The sequence below is a fragment of the Mandrillus leucophaeus genome, unplaced genomic scaffold (assembly GCF_000951045.1).
Source record: "Mandrillus leucophaeus isolate KB7577 unplaced genomic scaffold, Mleu.le_1.0 Scaffold396, whole genome shotgun sequence".
NCBI lineage: Eukaryota > Metazoa > Chordata > Mammalia > Primates > Cercopithecidae > Mandrillus > Mandrillus leucophaeus.
In genome coordinates, this window is record NW_012104209.1 from 189,458 (window position 1) to 212,412 (window position 22,955).

A 22,955-nucleotide genomic window follows, 5' to 3' on the forward strand; every position below is an offset into this window, starting at 1 on the left:
AACAAACATGAAAAAAAGCTCATCATCACTGGTCATTAGAGAAATGCAAATGAAAATCACAGTGAGATGCTATCTCACGCCAGTTAGAATGGCAAGTATTAAAAAGTCAGGAAACAACAGATGCTGGAGAGGATGTGAAGAAATAGGAACACTTTTACACTGTGAACAATGTTCACAGCGTCTTCACCAGGAGTAGATTCCGTCTCAAGGAACGACTTTCTTTGCTCATCCATTCTAGTTTGATAATGAGATTGCAGTAATTCAGTCACATCTTCAGGCTCTACTTCTAATTCTAGTTCTCTTGCTATTTTCACCAAATCTGCAGTCACTTCCTTCACTGAAGTCTTGAAGCCCTCAAAGTCATCCATGGGGGTTGGAATGCACTTCTTTCAAACTTCTGTTAGTGTCCACATTTTGACCTCCTCTTATGAATCATGAATGTTCTTAATGGCGTTTAGAAAGGTGAATTCTTTCCAGGTTTTCAATGTACTTTGCCCAGCTCCATCAGAGGAATCACTATCTATGTCAGCTATGGACTTATGAAATGTATTTCTTAAATAGTAGGATGTGAAAGTCACAATTACTCCTTGATCCATGGGCTTCAGAATGGATGCTGTGTTAGCAGGTATGAAAACAACATTCATCTCTTTGGACATTTACATTAGAGCTCTTGGATGACCAGGTGCATTGTGAATGAGAAGTGATATTTTGAAAGAAATATTTTTTTCTGACTGGTAAGTCACAACAGTGGGCCTAAAATATATAGTATATCGTGTTGTAAACAAATGTGCTATCATCGAGGCTTTGCTGTTCCATTTATAGAGCAGAGGAGATATAGTGTAATTCTATTTTTTAAATTATTATTATACTTTAAGTTCTGGGATACATGTGTAGAACGTGCAGGTTTGTTACATAGGTATACACATGCCATGGTGGTTTGCTGCACCCGTCAACCCCATCAACCCATCGTCTACATTAGGTATTTCTCCTAATGCTCTCCTTCCCCTAGCTCCCTACCCCTTGAAAGGCCCCGGTGTGTGATGTCCCCCTTCCTGTGTCCATGTGTTCTCATTGTTCGACTCCGACTTATGAGTGAAAACATGTGGCGTTGGTTTTTTGTCCTTGCGATAGTTTGCTGAGAGTGATGGTTTCCAGCTTCATCCATGTCCCTGCAAAGGACATGAACTCATCCTTTTTTATGGCTGCATAGTATTACATGGTATATATGTGCCATATTTTCTTTATCCAGTCTATCATTGATGGACATATGGGTTGGATCCAAGTCTTTGCTATTGTGAATAGTGCCACAGTAAACATACGTGTGCATGTGTCTTTATAGTAGAATGATTTATAATCCTTTGGGTATATACCCAGTAGTGGGATGGCTGGGTCAAATGTTATTTCTGGTTCTAGATCCTTGAGGAATCACCACACTGTCTTCCACAATGGTTGAACTAGTAGTTTACAGTCCCACCAACAGTGTAAAAATGTTCCCGTTTCTCCACATCCTCTCCAGCACCTGTTGTTTCCTGACTTTTTAATGATCACCATTCTAACTAGTGTGAGATGGTATCTCATTGTGGTTTTGATTTGCATTTCTCTGATGGCCAGTGATGATGATCATTTTTTCATGTGTCTGTTGGCTACATAAGTGTCTTCTTTTGAGAAGTATCTGTTCATATCCTTCACCCACTTTTTGATGGGGTTGTTTTTTTCTTGTAAATTTGTTTAAGTTCTTTGTAGATTCTGGATATTAGCCCTCTGTCAGATGAGTAGATTGCAAAAATTTTCTCCCATTCTGTAGGTTGCCTGTTCACTCTGATGGTAGTTTCTTTTGCTGTGCAGAAGCTCTTTAGTTTAATTAGATCCCATTTGTCAATTTTGGCTTTTGTTGCCGTTGCTTTTGGTGTTTTAGACATGAAGTCCTTGCCCATGCCTATGTCCTGAATGGTATTGCCTAGGTTTTCTTCTAGGGTTTTTATGGTTTTAGGTCTAACATTTAAGTCTTTAATCCATCTTGAATTAATTTTTGTATAAAGTGTAATGTGTTGATTTTTTAGACATAATGCTATTGCACACTTAATAGACTACAGTATAGTGTAACCATAACTTTCATATGCACTGGAAAATTAAAAACATATGACTTTCTTTATTGAGATATATGCTTTATTGCGGTAGTCTGAAACCAAACCCAGTTAATGCCTGTGTTATTAGAGTTCATGAACTAGGCTGCAGTTGGGAAATTGTAGCTATTCTCTGTAGCAGGGTATGCATGACACATTTTCAGTTGGATAACATTCTGTGTGATGATTGATAATAGAATAGGAACCAACAAGAGCAGAATAGCATGTACTGCAGGGGATTTGCAGATAGTTGATTCAATTTTGATATCCAGCTAATCAATTTGCCAGATGCTGGTAGATGCTGTCTCATTTGATTAGCTGTAAGACTTGAATCTGCTGCACATTACTATATAGATTTTGAACAGTTTTATTAGTAATATTTCAAAGTTCTAATTGACTTACAAGGTATGTCGAGGAAATATAGAATTGCTAACAGGCCCTGAAACACAGGCTACCAGAATTGAAGTGTTAGTCTATAGAACTTCTTGGATCCATCAATTCAGTATCTCAAGACTAGCTGAAGGAGGAACAAGTCAGGCCAGATAAAATACAAAAAACAAAAAAAAAAAAAAAAAAAAATTCTAAGTCCTGAACATTCACTAGAGAAAGAGATGTTTCTCTTGTTAGATGTTAGAGAAAGACAAGGAGAATGCTATGTAACTGCTAAGTGCTGGGAAACTAAGTAGAACTACCAGCTTATAGGAATGATATTATAACTGGAAATACAATAGTTCATAGCTAAATAAATTAGGTATCCAGTAAGATGACCATATACAGTAACAGGACTATATATAGTGAAATGTCTTCAACAAAGGAATTAAATGGTGAACCAAAAGGGAATCTTATTGTTAATATAATGTAAGAGAAAGAATATGTTGTGATTCCAGGTTCACTTTATTATAAAGTCAATCATGTAAGTACATAGATTGTAATAATAGCAAACTTTGCATTTGCTTCAAACTCAAAGGGCAGTGGATTAAAATATCTTATTTCCTCCATCCTTCCTCCTGTAAAGATAAAAATCTCTTGAGAAAACCACATTATTTTTTCATAATTGTTTAACTCAAGAACATACACAAAAGCACCAAGTTTCTTATATAAATCAAAGGAGTGTCCATCATAAAAACATTTTAAGAATTTTTTAATTTTGTAAAATTTTGAATCCCAAATGATAGCCTATTAGAAGTAAATTTAGAAGGATTTTGATAGATATAACATTTCTTTAAGCAAATGTAGTTGCCACCTCTGTGCTCTCATCATCTGTCCATTCCTCTGCTATACCACTTAGCACCTTGCAGTAATTTTTTTCTCCTTCGGAAGGTCGAAACCTCAAGTGGGGCCAGTGTCTGTATTCCCAGAACCTGCTTAGTGCATGGTACATGACAGCTCTTCAAAAAGTGAGGAGAAGATGGGAGTGAGACTGTTAAAATTATGAATTTTAAACATATCAGGTTAGATTAGAGCTAAATTTTAAACATGCAAAGTTAACACAAAAAGTAATGATAAAGTGAAGAAATAGTTATTTAATTGCAAAAGTATACTCCAGCCATGGCCTATGTGAAAGTGTTTTAGAAACCCCTGAAATGTTAAAAGCATAGAGCTTGGAGGAATATCAGAAGTCACCTACGACCTATTAATATTTCTCAATGAAATAATCTGTATAGTCTGATACAAATTGATATATATATTTGTGGAGGCTGGAGGAGGGGGAAGAGCACAAGAACTTGTGAACAGCATCTGTTTCTAGTGTCTGAGAAACTAAGTCTTTATGAATATTTCTGCAGATTTTTTTATGTGGCTGCCTTCACAGAACTAAAGGTGTTAAAGATAAAATAGGGTGTTTAATTTGACCCCTTGAATACCAGTCAGTTGACTTTTGTATAGAGAATTTCCTTTAGCTGACAAAAACAAGTATTCATAATGGTTTGTATTTATTTATGTTATCTACTTCCATCTGGGCCATTTTAATCCTTCTGAAAGGCGTATCAATACCTGGAAAAATAAGAAAGAGATAAATAATTAGGCTTTGCTTTTTGTTACTTTTTTTCCAGTTAAAAATGTCATTTTTAAGAAAGAAATATAATACGTTTAGCATTTTATAATACTTAGAAAATAGTTTGAGAAAAAGAGTAAAATGAAAAATACTGAAATCTTACTAACCTATATAACTGTGACTTACTTAGGTGTATGTGCTTCTGGGCCATTTCTATGCATGTTCACTCACTCAAATTAAAATGAAATCATGGTTGGTAGGTACACAATCTCAGAGAAAATACAGGGAGTTAAAAAATGTCATTAAATAATTAAACCCAGTTTTATTTTCCATTCATAGCAGCAAAACACAATTAAATGTTGAAAGGACAATTTTTAAAAGCAAATAAGACAAAGATCATGAAACATGATATGCATTTGTTGATTTACTTATTCCTGAAACCCACCTACTGTTAAACATTCCAAATTCCAGTTCATGGAGCACTTCTTTTACAGTTTTAAAGTTTCTCTTGTTCTGTAAGCAGTCTTTGAATAGTTGAGGTTAAATAAGTGTTCTGATTGTTTTGGAGAAAAGTTCAAAATGTGTAATGAAAAATGATAGTCAAATCCATAACAATCTACAGAGAAATGGCTACACTTCTGTTTAAAAACAGTAATTAGTATTGAGGAATGTACATCACTAAAAGGGTGGAGTGTAACCAGGTCCTCTCCCTTGATGATATCCTTTGGTACTCACTACTGTCAAGGTCTGCAGGGAGAGAACACCAATTATTATTGAGCTGTTCTTCATTTAGTGTGCCTAAATGAAATAGTACATGAATATAAAGATCAGAGACCTAATATTGTTTATATGCATCATCTCAGACTCATAGTTGGTGAAACCAAGGCTGGTAACTTGAAAAAATGGTTGTCTTTTTGTGTATATTGTCTATTGTTTTATAAATTATTTTTTTCCAATGAATAATATATTATGAGCAGTTTTCCATTGTGATAATTACATTTCTGTACATAATTTTAGTGGATAAATTCCCTTTCATTAAATGAATATACTGTACTTTAAACAACTGTTGTTGTGCAATTACACTGTTATGTCTTTTTCAACATTTAAATAGTGCTTCAGTACACACCTAGCTACCCTTAACATTCCTTGGGAAATAATATCTTGAGGTACAGTGGGTCAGTTAAACAGGCCAAAAAAAAAAAAGGCACTTTCTAATTTGCATTTTTATTACTAATTACTTTAATTTTTAATGAGGTTATATTTTTGTTGGACACATAGTTCTTTTGTGAGTATTCTTTAATGGTTCTTTGCCCATGTTTCTGTTCGATTATTAATCTTTAGTGGATTTCATGAGAACTCTGCATAGTAAGAATAATTACCCCTTTCATTACAATTTTTTCTTTTTTTTTTTGGTGAATGGCTTTATTGAGGTATAATTGACATATTATAAACTGAACATATTTAAATGTACTATCTGATGTTCAGGCATTTATACACCTGGGAGACCATTGCCTCAATCAAGATAATGAACATATTCGTCATCCCAAGAAATTACTTTGTGCCCTTTTGCGTTCTGTTCCTTCCTCACCCTTAGCCCAGGCAACCACTATAAATTAGTTTGCGTTTTCCAGAATTGTATGTAAGTGAAACTGTATATATCATGTACTCTTTTTTTAATCTGGCTCCTTTCACTTATAAGTACTTTGATAAATCTGTGTTTCAGCATTTATCAGTAATTTATTCTTTATATTGTTGGGTGTTGTTTAATTGTATGGCTGTGCCACACAATGTTTGTTTATCCATTCACCTGTTAATGGACATTGGGGTTGTATCCAGATTTTAGGTATTACAAATAAAGCTTCTCCAAATATTCACATACAAGTCTTTGTATGGTCATATGCTTTCATTTCTCTTGGATAAATTTCTAGGAGTAGAAGGGCTGGATCATATTGCAGATGTACGTTTGACTTCTTAAGAAGCTGCCAGACTATTTTCTGAAGTGGTTATGCCGTTTAACATTTGACATTCCCACCATTAGTGTGTCAGTATACTTGCCAACTTTGAAATGGCCAGTCTTTGAATTTTAGCCATTCTAATATACGTGCAGTGCTATTTTATTGTGGTTTTAATTTACTTTTCCCTAATGACTAACGATGTTGAGCACCTTTTTTTGCATGCTTGTCATCCATATAGCTTCTTCAGTAAATTGTCTTTTCAAATCTTTTGTCTGTTTTTTAAATTGTCCTGTTTGTTTTCTGATTATTGAGTTTTGAGATTTATACAAGTATTTATCAGGCAGATGATTTGCAGGTTGTTTCTCCACAGTCTGGTTTGTTTTCTAATTGTCTTAACAATTTAAAAAACAGAAGTTTGAAATTTTGATGAAGTTCAAATTATCAGTTTGTTCTTTTATGCATCTTAGTGTTGTAGCTAAGAAATCTTTGCCTAACCCAAGTTCACAAAAGTGTTCTCTGTTTTTTTCTAGAAGTCTTATAGATTTAGGTTTTACATTTAGATCTGTAGTTCATTTTGAGTTACTTTTGTACATGTTGTAAAGTATGGATCAAAGTTCATTTTTTTCACGTATGAATATCCAACTATTCTAACACCATTTGTTGGAAAAACTGTCTTTTCTCCACTGAATGGCCTTTATACTTTGTCTATACACCCTGGGCACTTTGTACTATTCTGTTGATCTATTTATTTATCTTTATGCCAGTAGCAAACTGTGTGGATTACTGTAGCTTTATGAGATTTGAAGTCAGGTTTTCTGTTCTTTTTCAAAGTTGTTTTGGCTGTTCTAGGTAATACTCATTTCCATGTCGATTTTAGAATTTATTTTACAATTTCTCCAAAAATAACCTGCTGGAATTTTGAGTGGGACTGCATTGAATCTTCAGATCATTTGGGAAGAATTTATATCTTACCAATATTGTGTATGCCACCCAGTGAATACAATGACAAATTGCTTTGTCAGTTTCTCTCAGCAGTATTTTTAGTTTTCAGTGTACAGGTCTTTCACATTTTTCATCTTTTTTTTTTCTCCAAAGTATATCATGTTTTTTATGCCATAGTAAATGGCATATGTATTTTTTTATTTTCAATTTTTGGTTCTTAATTACTTGTATATAGACATATAGAGAATTTTTGTGTTTTGATCTCATCTCCTACAACATTGCCAAAGTCAATTCTAGTGCCTTGTTTTTTTAGATTCCATTTAGAATTTTTACACAGATGTGGAGCCAGGACTTCAAAGTGAGAACCTCCTTAAATTTTGCTGCCTGTGTGCTTCACTTGCCTTACTCCACTTTAGCTCTAGCTAGACAATCATGTCTGCAAAGAAAGACATTTTTTTTTTCTTTTATACAGTTTGTCCTTTTCTTGGTAGTTTCAAGCAGCAGAGTAAATCTAGTCCCTACTCCATTTTGGTCAAAAATAGAAGAATGCTATTACGTCATTTCCTTTTCAATTTTTATTGTAGTAGTTTATTTATATATTTAAGTCTTAAATATGATTTTAAAAATCACATTAGCTCTGTCATCCAGTCTGCACTGGAACGCAGTGGCAGCCTTGACCTCCACTCTCAAGCAATCCTCCCACCTCAGCCTCCTCAGTAGCTGGAAACTACAGGCACATGGCACCCTGCCCGATTAATTTTTCAATTTTTTGTAGAAACAGGGTCTCACTGTCTTGCCAGGGCTGGTCTCAAACTCCTAGGCTCAAATGATCCTGCCGCCTCAGCCTCCCAGAGTACCAGGATTAAGGCATGAGACACCGTGCCTGGCCAGTTTTTGTTATTTTAATGAAGACTCTTTAAATGTTCATGTTATAAAATCTGTTCATTGGTCCATAAGAATGTGGACAATTATTAACCTTTTCTGACTCATGTAATCCTTCGATAGATAACCTGATAAAAATTATGAATCAGCTTTCCAGCAACGCTTATATAAACACACTCACATTTCCATGGTAATTTCAGTAGTCCATAGACTCACTGAACGTTCATCCATTGATTCCATATTATCATTCCCTATTTTGAGATTTCTTTCTCTCATGTCATGTTTAGGAAGGCTTTCCATTTAAAGATTATATAACTAAGGAAATACTTTTTTAAATGATGAGTTTATATATTTTTTCTCCTTTTTATATATAGACATTTAAAATTTTTCAAGTTCATATGTTTTCAATGATCAAATGAGGTAATGTATGTGATAGCACCCCCAAAAATACAAAGTGCAGCACAGATGCTACCATGCTTGTTATCATCATCATCATCATCAGTCATCATCAAAACATTCACCCTTTGAGCCATCTTCCTCACTCTAGAGAATTAACTCCAAAATAAGAATTATGTTAAGAAACAAAGTCATCTATGAAAGTAATTATTCTTGCGTGATCTATAAGGGAGAACAGATAGCACTGTAAATAGAGTTATCTCTTGTTATCCATAGAGGACTGGCAGTTCCAGAACCCCTGGGGATACCAAAATCTATGGATGTTAAAGTCACTTATGTAAAATGGCATAGTTCTTGCATATAAGCTGTGGACATCTTCTCATATACTTGGAATCATCTATGGATTACTTATAATACCTAATATAGTATAAATGCTATGTAAATAGTTATACTGTGTTATTGTATTGTTATTTTTTTCTGAATATTTTTGATCCATAGTTGGTTGAATTTATGGATAGGGAACCCACAGATACAAAGGACCAACTGTATTCAGTACAAGAGAATATGTAAAAAAAAAAATTACGGAGCTTCATTAAATGAGATACTGTAAAACATTTAATAATGATAATTACACCATTGTAGAAATATGAGAAATACTTGCGTTTAAATTGAGAAATGTTAAATTGTATTTACATTATGGTATCTTACATAGAATGTGTGTAAAAATTAAGAAGGGTACAGAAATACGAAAATAGTTGTTTTAGAGTCGCTTGTGAATAAGTATTATTTTAGTATTTCCCTTAATTCTGTTATGCCTTTGATTTTTTAATATTATTTTTCTGTATACATATATTTAAAGTTAGTCTCCCATCCCAATTTACATGGCCTTCACAGCTCAATTATAATGCTGCCTGACATGAAATTCTGTTTCCTTCCTTATGATTTTATAGCAGCAAATAATTTCAGATTTTGCTAGTCATAGTGTCTTATTATTACGCCGTTTTTAAGACGTGTTAATGCAGTTTCTGATTATATGTTGAATGCTACAGCTTTGGGGCTTGATTATGCTTTTACTATGATGATTTAACTAATTATGGATTCATTTCTTCAGTTGCCCAGCAGGAGGCTGAAATGTTCAAACGCTACAATGGAACATTTCCATTACCTGGAATACACCAAAGTCAAGATGCCCTGTGTACATGTCCAAAACTACCCCATCAAGGCTCTTTTCAGATTGATGAATTTGTCCACGCTGAAAATTCTTCAACAAAGATGCATCTAGTAAAACAGAGACTTGAAACTGTCACAGTATGTTTATTTTATGCAGTTGAAACTTTAAAACTATTTCTATACTGTTTTACATTGCCATGCCAATAAATACTCATTTAATGAAGTAAGTGAATTACTTAAAATTAGACCTTCTTATACTTTTGTGTTTCCTTTCAGTTACTTATTCCTAAACCCTTAATTGCAACAGACAAACTGAATTTAGGATAATCTGTCATGCTGTTCTGACTTGATATCTCTGTAAAGACTAGCCCAGGACCTAGTGATAATGGAGGGCTCCGAACCAGATGACCACTAGGACTTAGCATACAGGTATGACTCCATCTCCTAGGAAAAAAGAGAAACCGTGACTTTCTCAGCCCAGCATGGTGGCGCACACCTGTAATCTCAGCCACTCAGGTGGCTGAGGCACAAGAATCGCTTGAACCCGGGAGGCAGAGTTGCAGTGAGGCGAGATCGTGCCACTGCACTCCAGCCTGGGTGACAAAGTGAGACTGTGTCCCCCCTTCCCCAAAAAAGGAAAGTAAGTAAGTCAAAGCATATCTTAAAATGCTTTGCTGTAAGAAACAGAATATTTAGAGTGTGTTCTCAATAAAATAGAAGAAAACAGAATTTCTGTTAATGAGGAGATGAAAAGAGAGTCCCAAGATTTTTTAAAAAGACATCTAAGATAAAATGAATTTAAAGAAAATCAAAAGGTAAGCTTCAATTAATTCCACATTGCAAATGGTAAAAGAGAAAGTTGACACTTTAAAATATCAGATCAATAATGTAGCATAGAGAACTAATTTCAGAAGCATACAAGAATACAGAAAAAAGAGATAGGTGAAAACTGTGGTTAAAAGTGTAGCTCTAGGGTCCAACTGCTTAGGCATAGGAATAGCATAGGCTCCAACCTGTGCCAGCTTTGTGACTGGATAAGTTGAAATAAACCTGGTTTTCCTCATCTATAAAATGAGGTGGTTTTTGGTTGTTTTGTTTTGTTTTAATTTAGAGACAGGGTCTCACTTTGTGGCCCAGGCTGGAATGCAGTGGTGTGATCATTGCTCACTGCAGTCTCGAACTCCTGGGCTCAAGCAATTCTCCGGCCTCTGACTCTTGAGTAGCTGGGACTGTAGGCATACACCACCAGGCCTAGCTAATTTAAAAACAATTTTTTTTATAGAGACAGGGTCTTGGTATGTTGCCCAGGCTGGTCTCCAACTCCTAGCCTCAAGCAGTCAGCAGTCCTCTTACCTCAGCCTCCCAGAGTATTGGGATTTCAGGCGTGAGCCATTATGGGGATTGTAACATTTCTTACCTTACGGGATTTTTAAGATTCAGTGAGACCCTAGAAGTAAACCTCTTAACAGGGTGTCTGATACATAGTGCCACTGATAAATGTTAGTAGTTATTGTTGGTAATGAGAGAAGAGATGAATATGAGATAGATTGTGCACATGGTTGATCAGTGTTGTTAAAGAAGAGACCAGCATGTGTGAAAAGAGATAACAAAGATCAAATACAAAAGGCCTTCCTGTGCTGAAGTCCCAAATCTGTAAAATGAAAGTATCTATTACCAGACCAATTAATGAAAAGATGCCAGTATCCTTAGAAATATCCTAGTGAAATAGTTTGATTTTTAAAGATGTCTTAAAGAAAAGTCATAGATATGATGGGGGAAAAAAAAAAGACTAGTTATCTACATAGGAATTAAGCTATCTTCGGACTTCTCTATAAGAGCCAAAGTAATAATGAAGCTGAAATAATACCTGTAGTATAATTCAAATTCACTAAGATAGAAAGATAAATCAGTAGGGAAAGGAAGAATTGTTCCCTTGTATGGTGTTGGGAAACATTGTTAACATTGTTGACTGAAAAATACAGTCAGTTTACATCTATATCTTAGGTCACTCACCTAAATCAAATTCTCATTTACCGAGGAGTTAAATATGAAAATCCAGATCTTTTTTAAAACTAGGGAAATACGCCAGCAAATATTTCTCAAATGAATGAAAACATACTAATTTTAAAAGCAGTGGACAATCCTCTCCCCAAATATTAATAGACTATTGACATATAATTTTCAATTTCTCTGTTTAAAAATATAAGGTTGTGTATGTATGTGTGTATATGCAAAACATACAAACACACACATATATGTGCAATAAACACCAGCCAGGGGAAATGTTTACATAAAAGATATTAAAGAAGCATGTTAAAATGCAAAAAACTAAACAGTAAAGAAAAAAATAGTAAATCTTTTCTTTGTTAAAGAAATGGGTAAAAAAAAAAAAAAAGAAATGGGTAAAAGAAATAAACTGTTCTTCTAAAAGGAGGAGAGAAGTGTTTCATAAGCGTATTTTAAAAGTTTTATCTCACTACTAATAAGAAAAGTACCACAGAAACCAGGTATTGCCCATAAAATTGGAAAATAGATCATGAAAATGAAGAGAAGGAAGATGCTTTGTTAAAGGTAGTGTAGCATTCTGTTAGCAAAAATTCCTAGAAAATTTTTCTCAAAGATAAATGGTCAAATGTAATAAGAAGCCTAAGCATCCTGAAAAAATCTTTGGCCATACTTTTAGTAGAATTAAGTGGAAGTCCTTTTATTAGAATGACTTTGAGCTCCTTGGAGACAGGGGCTGTGCAGCCTTGTTCATTGTTTTATTCTTACTTTCTTTCATAAATATTATCCCTTTTCTTGCTCCCTTGATAGAGATCTCGATTAGTTTTAAACTATACAAGGAACTAGACTGAGACAGCTTTAGTTCTGACTATGCTCTCTTCCTCTCTCCTTTTCTTTGTAAAGTTAGAGACTTGAAGGTATACCAGGATGCAGATTACACTCCATCTCTGGGTTTAGATTTAACCTAAACCCAGAATATATGTAGGAATATAGAAAAATATATATATTTCTTAGTTAAATTTTAGCATATATAACTACAAATAAATTTATTTCAATATTATAGTTGTTTGTATTTTAACATTTTAAATGTAATCAAATAATGCATGGTGTTCCAGATTTTAAAAGGAAGTCTGAATAGATACATTGAGCTTTAAAGATGAAGAGAAACACGTTTCTTCACCCGGGAAAAAAAAATGTGTTCCTTGTGTAAAAACTTACATGGCAAAGTAACTTCATCTACAGACATAAAAACAACTCACTAACAGATTTATAAAAACAAGTTTCCTACAATCTGTTGGTCTTTATACTGTAAAACTTAACGTCCTGGAATCACCTAAGTCTTGTAACTTTTTTCTCATTTCATTTTATATACCTGTCATCCTCAGATAAATGAAAGGATATAAGAACTAAAGAAAGTAGATGTAAAGGAAAAATAAAATCAGGAAAATGATTTTTAAGAAATGAAATCAAAGGCAGGGGAGAAGCAAATTGATAATTTATTATAAAAGAAAAAATTTACTTCAAATTATTACTTTGTTTAGCTTTTATGATATATTTTCTTTTTAAAATTATTTAGAGAATATGTCTGCTTTGGTATTGAGGTAGATAGAAGCTGCCTTTGGAAATGAAAGCTTTTGCTTTGGTTTTTAAAAACCATTATTTTTCCTTTATTGAGAGAATTCACTGAATTTATTTTTCTGTTGCAATCTGCAATGTATTTTCTTTCAGAGTGTACATAATATGTATGGGAATACAAACAAAATGTCGTCTTTATTCCCATGGCAGCCTCATTCTGTATTTTGCAAACATTTAGGTTGACTGAATTTCCACCTTTTGTCATTATGCCTTTTCTCTTGTTTTTTGCAATTTCAGTAGAACTCAAATTCCTTTTTTTATTTATTATTACAATAGAAATGTTTTTCTAATAAATTATGGTACAGGTTTAGGGTGTAATTTTTGGGGGATATGTGTGAGTGAATTGCCTAATAAATTCAGTTCAGCAGGTATATAATAGTTGTTTAGGCATTAATGAGTAAAAGATACAAAAAATAGATAATTTTCAGTTATTGGAAGCATTACCATTTAGTCATAATATAAGTCACTTAATTATTTCATAATTAGCATACTTGACTGCATTTTGCTGCCCCAGCAATACCTAGCAGCATTCTGCAACCCAGGTAAGACTTCACGGGTGGACAGTATCTCGAGAGCACTGGTAAATCTCGTTCTAAGTTTTCAGATCCAGAAATTTGATTTTATCAGTACATCCAGTATTGCTCAGAATCTGAAGTATCTATTAAGATTAATCATTCCTACAAAAAGTTGATTAATAAGTGAGAATCCATGAAAATACACCTTATAATATAATAAAAGGTAGACCATTCTGGCAGCCTGAACACTCAAGATCTCTTCTTATCTAAATTTAACCTGAAGCCCAGGCTAATGATCACAGCGTTGATTGCTAAGTAGAGCCATAGGAGCATGGATTGAATGGTTTGAAAATGTTTTATGCCAATTTTGACAGAAGATTAGTTTTCTCTACCCCACAGGAGATACCACCTTATATACTGATTAATGATAACTAACATCTGTTTAATTATTAGTAATAATTGATATATTTCTGGCACTGTGCTAAATGCTTTACATTTTATTGTGTTTAATTCTCAAACAATCCTCTAGGGATGAGTATTATTCCCATTTTCCAGAAGAGGAATTTGAGGCTTGCAGAGATCAAGCCACATAACCAGGATCACACAAGTAGTAAGCACTGTAGCTGGGATTCAGCCCAGGTAGTTGGACTCCCATGTCCACAGTCAGTTGAACTGTCTCCTTTTAGTGACTGAATTACTGATATGCTTTAGACACAGTATCTGGCTCTTAGAAATTTCTAGATTAAAAAATTAATAGATATTCCAGATTTTGAGCAACTGTGGATGCACTGATAAAATCAAATTTCTGGATCTAAAAACTTAGAATGTGATACACTGAGATTCTCAAGGTACTGTCCACCTGTGAGGTCTTACCTAGGTTGCAGAGTGCTTTTAGGTATTGCTGTGGCAGCAACATGCAGTCAAGTATGCTGATAAATAATTAAATGATTTATATTATGACTAAGTGGTAATGCTCCCAATAACTGAGAATTATCTATTTTTTTTCAGTTCTCTTTTTTCCTAAACTCCATGTTGATTATGACCATTTTTCACTAGCTCTGTACTAGGCTGATGATACATGCTGGCTAACTCCTAATTGGACCTGAGTATTTTTTTTTTTTTTTTTTTTGAGATGGAATCTCATGCTGACACCCAGGCTGGAGTGCAGTGGCGCAATCTTGGCTCACTACATCCTCCACCTCCCGGGTTCAAGCGATTCTTCTGCCTCAGTAGCTGGGACTACAGGTGCGTGCCACCACGCACAGCTAATTTTTGTATTTTTAGTAGAGTCAGGGTTTCACCACGTTGGCCCAGGATGGTCCCGGTCTCTTGACCTCGTGATCCTCCTGCCTCGGCCTCCCAAAGTGCTGGGATTACAAGGCGGGAGCCACCACACCCGGCTGGACTTGAGTATTTTTAGTGTCTCCTTAGCAGCAAATTTTCAAATTGTCCATAATACGTCAACTTTTACTAGTTTCTCTTTCAAAATGATCTTTTCTTAGCCCTCGTACCATGAATTGTACAGAGTTCCTTTCTGTAGCTCCTTCAATACTAGTCATATGTTTTATCATTTAGTAGTGTTTACTATTTAATATTAGGTTTCATCTGATATAAATAATATGGGAATGATATTTATGGCTATTATTATTTATAGAGATAATTATATATTGCAGTTAACTCAGCGTGTGTCTTTTACCCCTGTTAGTGTTCTAGTATAGAATTGTATTATTCTTTTGATTGAAGAGCAAGTTTTTCTTGAGACAGATAACCTGTGAGCCCTCAGGAGTTTCACAGTGCCATTTGTTTGGGCAAGTTAGATTTACCTTGAACATGTCATTAAGTCTCTTTTATTGTAAACAGAGACAACGGCAGGATAATGGATAAAGAAACTTCCAAATGCTGATTTAGGTTATTAGAAGATTAACATCTGAGTGTTTTGAAAACAGTCAATACTTTATTTAGTGAAATTATGAATACTTCCTTATTTTATTGTATTTCTTTTAGGAGGTGATACGATCCTGTGCTGCAAAAGTAAGTAGTTTTTATTACCAAGAACATAACTTTAAAGGTATAGTGATGCTCCAAAGAACTGGAATGCACCATTCATAGAGTTTGGAACCTTTATAAAAGTTAATCTGATGTGTACTTTCGTTATTGGAGCTCAGGTTTATCAAAGAATTACAATGCTGGAACCTGATAATTCAGTAAGGGTGATCATTTAGCAAGTAGCTTCACATTTTTAAAGATTTAAGAATACTAAGTGATTGAGATACTTTCAGTAAGGAATCAACAAGGTCATGCCATTTTCTCAGAAAAATTTTATATGATGTTTAATTTGTATAAGACACCAGTCAGTATAGTTCCAGTAGGTATATGCTGAGTAAACTGTATAAGCATTGAAATGCATGTAAGCTGTACATAAATGATTTATTGTACTGATAATGCTCTTTTTCATTTATAAGTCTTTCATGTTTCTTTTCTCATTTAACTATACTGTATAATAATCCTGAGAGATGGATTAGATACAATTGTTATTCCAATTTTAGAAAGGAGGAAACTGAGGTTTATTCAGGTTGAGTGATTTGCCCAAGGTCCCAAGTTAGTCTAAAAATGGTAGTGTACAAAAAGACTCTCGATTAGTAAACAGTTTCAACTAGATTGTATCTTAGATGCTTTCAACATAGCAGCTGTCCTCCTTTTACAAGCAAGGTTATTTTATGTGTAACTTTTAACTTAGGTGTTGGGAAAATAAATTAAGGAGTTGGAATGGCAACATGTGTTCATCCTTCCCTCTTCTTCTGTCCACTCCCAAAGTTCAGTTGAATAATTAGACATCTATTCATTTAACAAATATAATTATATATCACAAAGAAAAGGTAAAACATCCAGAATGAAAGAATTAGAATGGTGTTAGTATATTTAGAGACTGTTTCATATAATGTCAGGGCAATGGAAATTTTTTTTTATTCAGTGGGCACCTACTACCATTTGGTAGTAGGCACTTGGAATGCAATAGGCTATTGTCTCTTTCCTCATGGGGCATCTTAGGGAGGGAAGAACGTGTCAGAAAATACAAGACTTACCCCATCACTGAGCTGTCCAGCATCAGTGACAGAACCCATCACTTTTATACCTAATTATCACAAGTCAACAGGATATGGAATATAGATGAGGGGAAGGAAGACGAGGGGGAAAAAGAGAACAAGCTATATTCTGACTTGGGCTGCAGATGTTCAGGAAACGTTCCTGATAGCAATGATGGGTGTAATGATTGTAGCTCCAAGATTACTAGACCTTCTGAAGTATGCATTGTACATAAAATTGGAGGCAAAAATACAATTTATTTTCTGACTAGCAATTCAAAGCTATTTATCTTTATTTAACAAATGTGCTGCATACTCTTCTTTTGGAATGCTGTCTGAATGTCCAAAGAATAAAATGTCCTGCACAGATTGAGCAAGTCTTCATGGAGAACAGCGTCTACTAATCTGGAAACTCCCCAAGGGTGAAGGGTCATGCCATTCATCTTCATATCCCTAGTATTTAATAAAGGTAGAATAAATACTCATTGAAAAAATGATTAATTTGGAAATGAATCAGTGTCTGGAAAAATTAACCTTACTAGTATCTTCAGTTATTCTTTTTTATAATAGTTTTATTGAGCGGTAATTTACATACTGTAATGTTCACCGTTTTAAAATATACAGTTCACTGGTTTTTACCATATTCACAAAGTTTTGCAACCATCCCTGCTATCTGATTTTAAGAGTTTTTCGTCACTCCTGAATGAAGTCTCATATCTATTAGCATTCATTCCCAATTCCTACCCATACAGACTCCAAATACAAACTCTTGGAACATACCCCAAGTTCCTGGCATCCATTAACACACTTTAGAGATTTGGCTAATCTGGACATTTCATATAAATGGAGTCAGATGATATGTAGTCATTTATAACTGACTTCTTTTACTCAAAATAACGTTTTCAGGATTCCTCTATTTGTCACATGTATCAGTGAACAACTCAGGGGTTAGGGGGACCAACTCCCTGTGCAGTCAAAAATTAGTGTATAACTTTTGACTCCCCCAAAAAATAAGTACTCATAGCCTACTGTTGACTGGAAGCCTTACTGGTAATGTAAACAGTTCATTAACACATATTTTATGTGTTATGTGTATTATATACTGTATTCTTAAGCCAGAGAACAGAAAATGTTATTAAGAAAATTAAAAGGAAGAGGAAATACATTTACTATTGATTAAGCAAAGTGAATCATCATAGAGGTGTTCCTTTGTCTTCACACTGAATAGCCTGCGGAGGGAAAGGAGGGTTCGTCTTGCTATTTCACTGGGAGCAGAGGCAGAAGAGGTGGAGAAGTGGGGAGGGGAGGCAGGAGAGGCAGGCACACTTGGTGTAACTTACTGAAAAAATCCACCTAGAAGTGGACCTGCACAGTTCAAACTCATGTTGTTCAAGGGTCAGCTGCACTACTTTTTATTGCCAAATAAGATTTCATTGTATGAATAGGTTATGTATTGTTATATTTGATCAGTTTATGAACATTTGGGTTGTTTCTGCTTTTTAGCTATTAAGATAATACTCCTACGAACGTTGCGTGTATAAGTTTTGGTGTGGATATACTCATTTCTATGGGATATTTATCTAGGAGTGGAACTGTTGGGATATATGGTAACTATGTTTGACACTTTAAAGAACTCCCAAAACGTTTTCCAGAGCATGTGAACCATTTTCGAATTCCACCAGCAGTGTACGAATGAGGTTCCAGTTTCTTCTCATCCTCACCAACACCTGTATTCTCTTCTTTATAGCCATCCTAGTGGGTGAAAAGTGATTATATCATAGTGATTTTGATTTGCGTTTTCTTTATGACTAATGATGTTGAGCATTTTTTATGTGCCATTTGTACTTTTTTTTCTGGAGAAATGTCTTTAAATATTTCACCTAGTTTTAAAATTGGGACTTTTTAATCTTTTTATTGTTTACTTTTGAGTTCTTTATATATTCTAGATACAAGTGTCTTATGAGCTAGATGATTTGCAAATATATTATCCCATTTTGTGGATTGTCTTTTCACTTTTCTTGAAGGTTTTTTTGTGAGGTTCAGTTTATTGTTTCTTTTGTCACTTGTGCTTTTGTGTTGTGTAAAAAACCATTTTCTAGCCTAGATTTACTCCTATGTTTTCTTCTTAAGATTTTTATAGTTTTGAATCTTACATTCAGGTCTGTGATTATTTTTGCATTGATTTTTGTATATGGTATGATGGACAGGTCCACTTTCATTCTATTGCATGAGGCTATCCAGTTGTCTCAGCACTACTTATTGAAAAGAGTGCTTTGCCCTTTGACGGGTGTTGGCACCCTTGTCAGAAGCCTTTAATCTTAACAACAGAGTATATTTATGCAGTTTCTCATCTATTAGATCTAGGATAATAAATTTTCACCGTGTGTCCGTTACGTAAGTTTTTTCCCTTCTACAGTATTTTTATATTGTTGAAGGCGCATTTGTTTTTTCCATTAGCATTCCTTAAGCAAGTATTGAGTACCTACCAAGTATTTTTCAAAGTGCTTGGAATATAATAGTGAACAAGAACCTTTTATTGTAGAGAGACACATAATCTTAAAAGGAAACAAATAAGGTAATTTCAGATAATAAGTGATGTGAAGAAAATAACGTAGGTTCATGGAACAAAGAAAGAGTGGGAGGGAAAGCTGCTCTCAAGAGGATGATCATAGAAGGCCTTGCTGAAACACTTGACAAGGAGCTAGGCATGTGCTGCAAAAATCCTCATCTAGGAAGAAAACTAGCATGCTCAAGGAGCAGAAAGAAGACCACTTTGCTTAAGTAGTGTAGTGAGCAAGCAAGGGGAAACAATTGTAAACCAAAATGTTTCTGTGACAAGTCTCAGTCAGTTTAGAAGTTTATTTTGCTGAGGTTAAGGACGGGACCCAGAAGAAAAAACACGAATCACAGACACAATCTGTGGTCTGCCTTTCTCCAAAGATGATTTTGGGGGCTTTGGTCTTTAAAGGGAAAAAAACAGGCTGGAGGAGAAAAGAGGGGTATGGTCACATTGCTGAATCCACAAGTTGCAAGAGAAAAGGCGCAGGTTGGGGGATAGTCAATTATGTATTCATCTCACACTCAGTAAATCGACACTTTTCAAAAGATAAGGTGAACATGGAAGCTACCTGTGGAGATAATTAACCTTCTATCTGTAGCTATCTGCTTATGAACAAAAAGAAAAGGAACTTCTTGCATGACTCAGCTTTCAGCTTAATTTTTTTCTTTTTGGCATTAGATTATAAATTACCTCAAGGAGGAATAACACACACTCTCTTTTTCTGTCTCTTTAAATTTTATATAATACTGCTTTCGCTTCTAATCTTTATATATCTGTCCCTCCACACATGTCTGTAAGCTTCTTGAAGCCAGGAAACTCCATCTTTTTTTTTTTTTTGAAGTATTAAATCACCTACCCTAGATGAATATAAATTCAGCCAAGTTGAAGTTTATTGAGTTATGTTTAGTGGAAGAATGCTGTAAAGGTAAAGTGGTAATGTATACTGTAGTCGAATCCACCTCGGAACATATTATTCACTGAAAACATTTTTTTAAAGGTTCAACAATAGAGAATCCAGAGAACATAATATTTTAATTCTTCTGTTAAAAAAATATATTTGGATATTTTTGAGATTTGAGTAGAATAGTGTTTTTCAATTATTTGGAAAGTTTTTTTTTTAAATAATTTTAAAATAAGTAATTATTTTTTCGTGGTATTCTAAAACTGGATAACTGCAAATTTAGATGAGAGCTTATGAACACAAAAAGGAAACAACAGACACTGAGGTCTACTTGAGGGCGAAGGGTGGAAGGAGAGAGAGGAGCAGAAAAGATAACCATAAGGTACTGGACTTAATACCTGTGTGATGAAATAATCAATGAAACAAGTCCCTGTAACATGAACTTACCTATGTAACAAAGCTTTACATGCACCCCTGAACCTAAAAGTTTTTTAAAAAAGATTTATTATTTTGGCACTATTTGGAAGACTGGCTTAGCTGGAGGAGTGGTACAAACTATACTAATCTATATGTGGAGCGTGGTGAGCAATCTAGTACGAGTCCCAGCCTTCTGGCCTTGGCAAGTAGGAGGAGAATGATGGCTTTCCCTAAGAAAGTAAACAGTGGGGCAAAGTTTAGTTTCGTTCTGAACTTAACGATCAGGAGATGTGTTTTAGATTTAGGAAACATCAACATTAGAAAGCAGATGAATTGATGGAAACAAATGTTTCTGCCCAGTGTAATTATGTGATATGAAGGAAGAGGACGAGCTCAGCGGATCTAACAAATAGCACTGATGAGGAATGGCTGGACATAGCAGGATAACCAAGAGAAGGTGGCTCCCCAGAAACAAAGATAGAAGGATAGAGGCCTAAGTCAATCTGCTGAATTTGATCATTCGAAGTCCAGGGTTACCATAAGTCCAGATTCAGTTTTATCATGGAGACAAGGTTTGTTGTACCCGGTTGAAGACTGAAGGATTCAGATATTTGGATAGCAGTTGTGTGCTGTTTTTCAAGGAGTTTAGCTTTTAAGGAAGTAATGGAATCAGAGGGCGAGTTTTAGTTGGTTTGTTTACTCTTTGTTTTTGTGCTAAAATAGAAGGGTCTATGCTTCTAGGCTGCGGGGAAATAGCCAGTAGGAATTTGAAAGTAGAAATTGTTTTTTGTTTTGCAGCAGGATCTACCCTGTCACCCAAGCTGAGTGCAGTGGCGTCATCACGGCTCAATGCAGTCTCGACCTTCTGGGCTTAAGCAGTTCTCCTGCCTCATCCTCCTGGGTAGCTGAGACCACAGGTGTACACTGCCACGCCCAGCTAATTTTTAATTGTTTTGTAGAGATTAGGTCTCACTGTATTGCCCAGGCTGGTCTTGGACTCAAGTGATCCTCCTGCCTCAGCCTCCCAAATTGCTGGGATTATAGGCATGAGTCATTGGGCCTGGCCTGAAAGTAGAATTTGGAAGAGCCTTAAGAATATCCCTAAGGGGACTGAGGGATGAATCTTGAACATAATGCTCCTCTTCCTCTATCCCTAGAAGTAAAGACAAGGATAGGTGCGAGAGGTCCGTTCTTTCATAAGTTTGGAAATGAGAAGTCAGGGGTTCAAGACCAAATTTTCTCTGTGAAGCGAGGCAGTGAACTAAGAGAGAAAAGGAGGTAAAGGTTTTGAGAAAACCAAGATGCACTGAGGTAAATTGCTTTACCCTAAGGAATATTGCTGGATAATTGGTTTGAGCCAGGACTAGATCTTAATTTTGAAATTGACATGAAGGTGTCATATTAGTGATCTATGAACCACCAGTCCTTGGTACCTATCAGAGGCTCAGAAATCTTAATTAAATATAGCCAAAACTTTATAGTGACTGATTCAAATTTGAATACTGGTTTTAGCTAATGTAGTAGTAATGAAGTGATTTGGGAGTAAGATTTTTCTGGTATCTTATTGCTGTAGAAATTTTTCTTAACAGTTACAGTGTTTTCTTCCAAATCCCTCATTTCTCTGTCCTGGCTTATAAAGAAAACAGCTGAGGACTGAGAGGTCATATTTGAATTGCTCTTTATAAATACTGTAGGCTACTCATTGCTTAGACTTCACTAAGCTAGAAATCACAAGAGCATAAGCTACTCTTAAAATTTATAAGAATGTAAAACATACCTGACTTCAAATATCTTGAACCTTACTTTGGCTCAAGTTTTCTGTTTAACTTTTTCTTTGATACTGGTATTTTAATTTTTACAACAGATAAATGATTTGCAAAAAAAAAAAAAGCTTCCTGGATATTATTGGTTTCTTTTTTCTAATGCCACTAGAACTGCCATCAGATTAAAATATTATCTACATTATTATTCAGATTAGTGGAAAAATATGACAGCTGTCTGGGAGAGAGAGATGAACTTGTGAACTTTTAAGTATACAGATGGCATTAACATTGTTTCTATTATAATTTAAAACCAACTTGAGGTATCATCACAGCTTGAAACTTCATAAACAATTCTTCAGGTGAATGTAGCATGTTATCTAAAATTAGCTAAAAAATTAGATCTGTAAGTATATATGGAAATGAGTACTATGTATCTCCCAAAGGTTTTAAATTTTAACTAATCACTAAAAGTGAAACTAATTGTCAGCTTGCTTAATATTGTGCATTCAATTTTATGTTCAGAGCAGCAAGCTTTTTAACATGAAAATTAACCCCCCCCCCGCCGTCTAGAGAATTGGTATTTGCATATTTTGCTTGTCTGTTTATACCCTAAAAG

General features: G+C 34.8%; 1 protein-coding gene across 1 annotated transcript in view; it reads left to right on the forward strand.

Annotated features, from left to right (window-relative positions):
* AHI1 (Abelson helper integration site 1) overlaps positions 1-22,955 on the forward strand; it is a 248,465-nt gene that overhangs the window by 106,313 nt on the left and 119,197 nt on the right. Inside the window, exons 16-17 of the mRNA XM_011991473.1 lie at positions 9,403-9,599; positions 15,620-15,646. Of these exons, the coding sequence (XP_011846863.1) occupies positions 9,403-9,599; positions 15,620-15,646 (224 nt within the window). The remainder of the gene's footprint in view (positions 1-9,402; positions 9,600-15,619; positions 15,647-22,955) is intronic.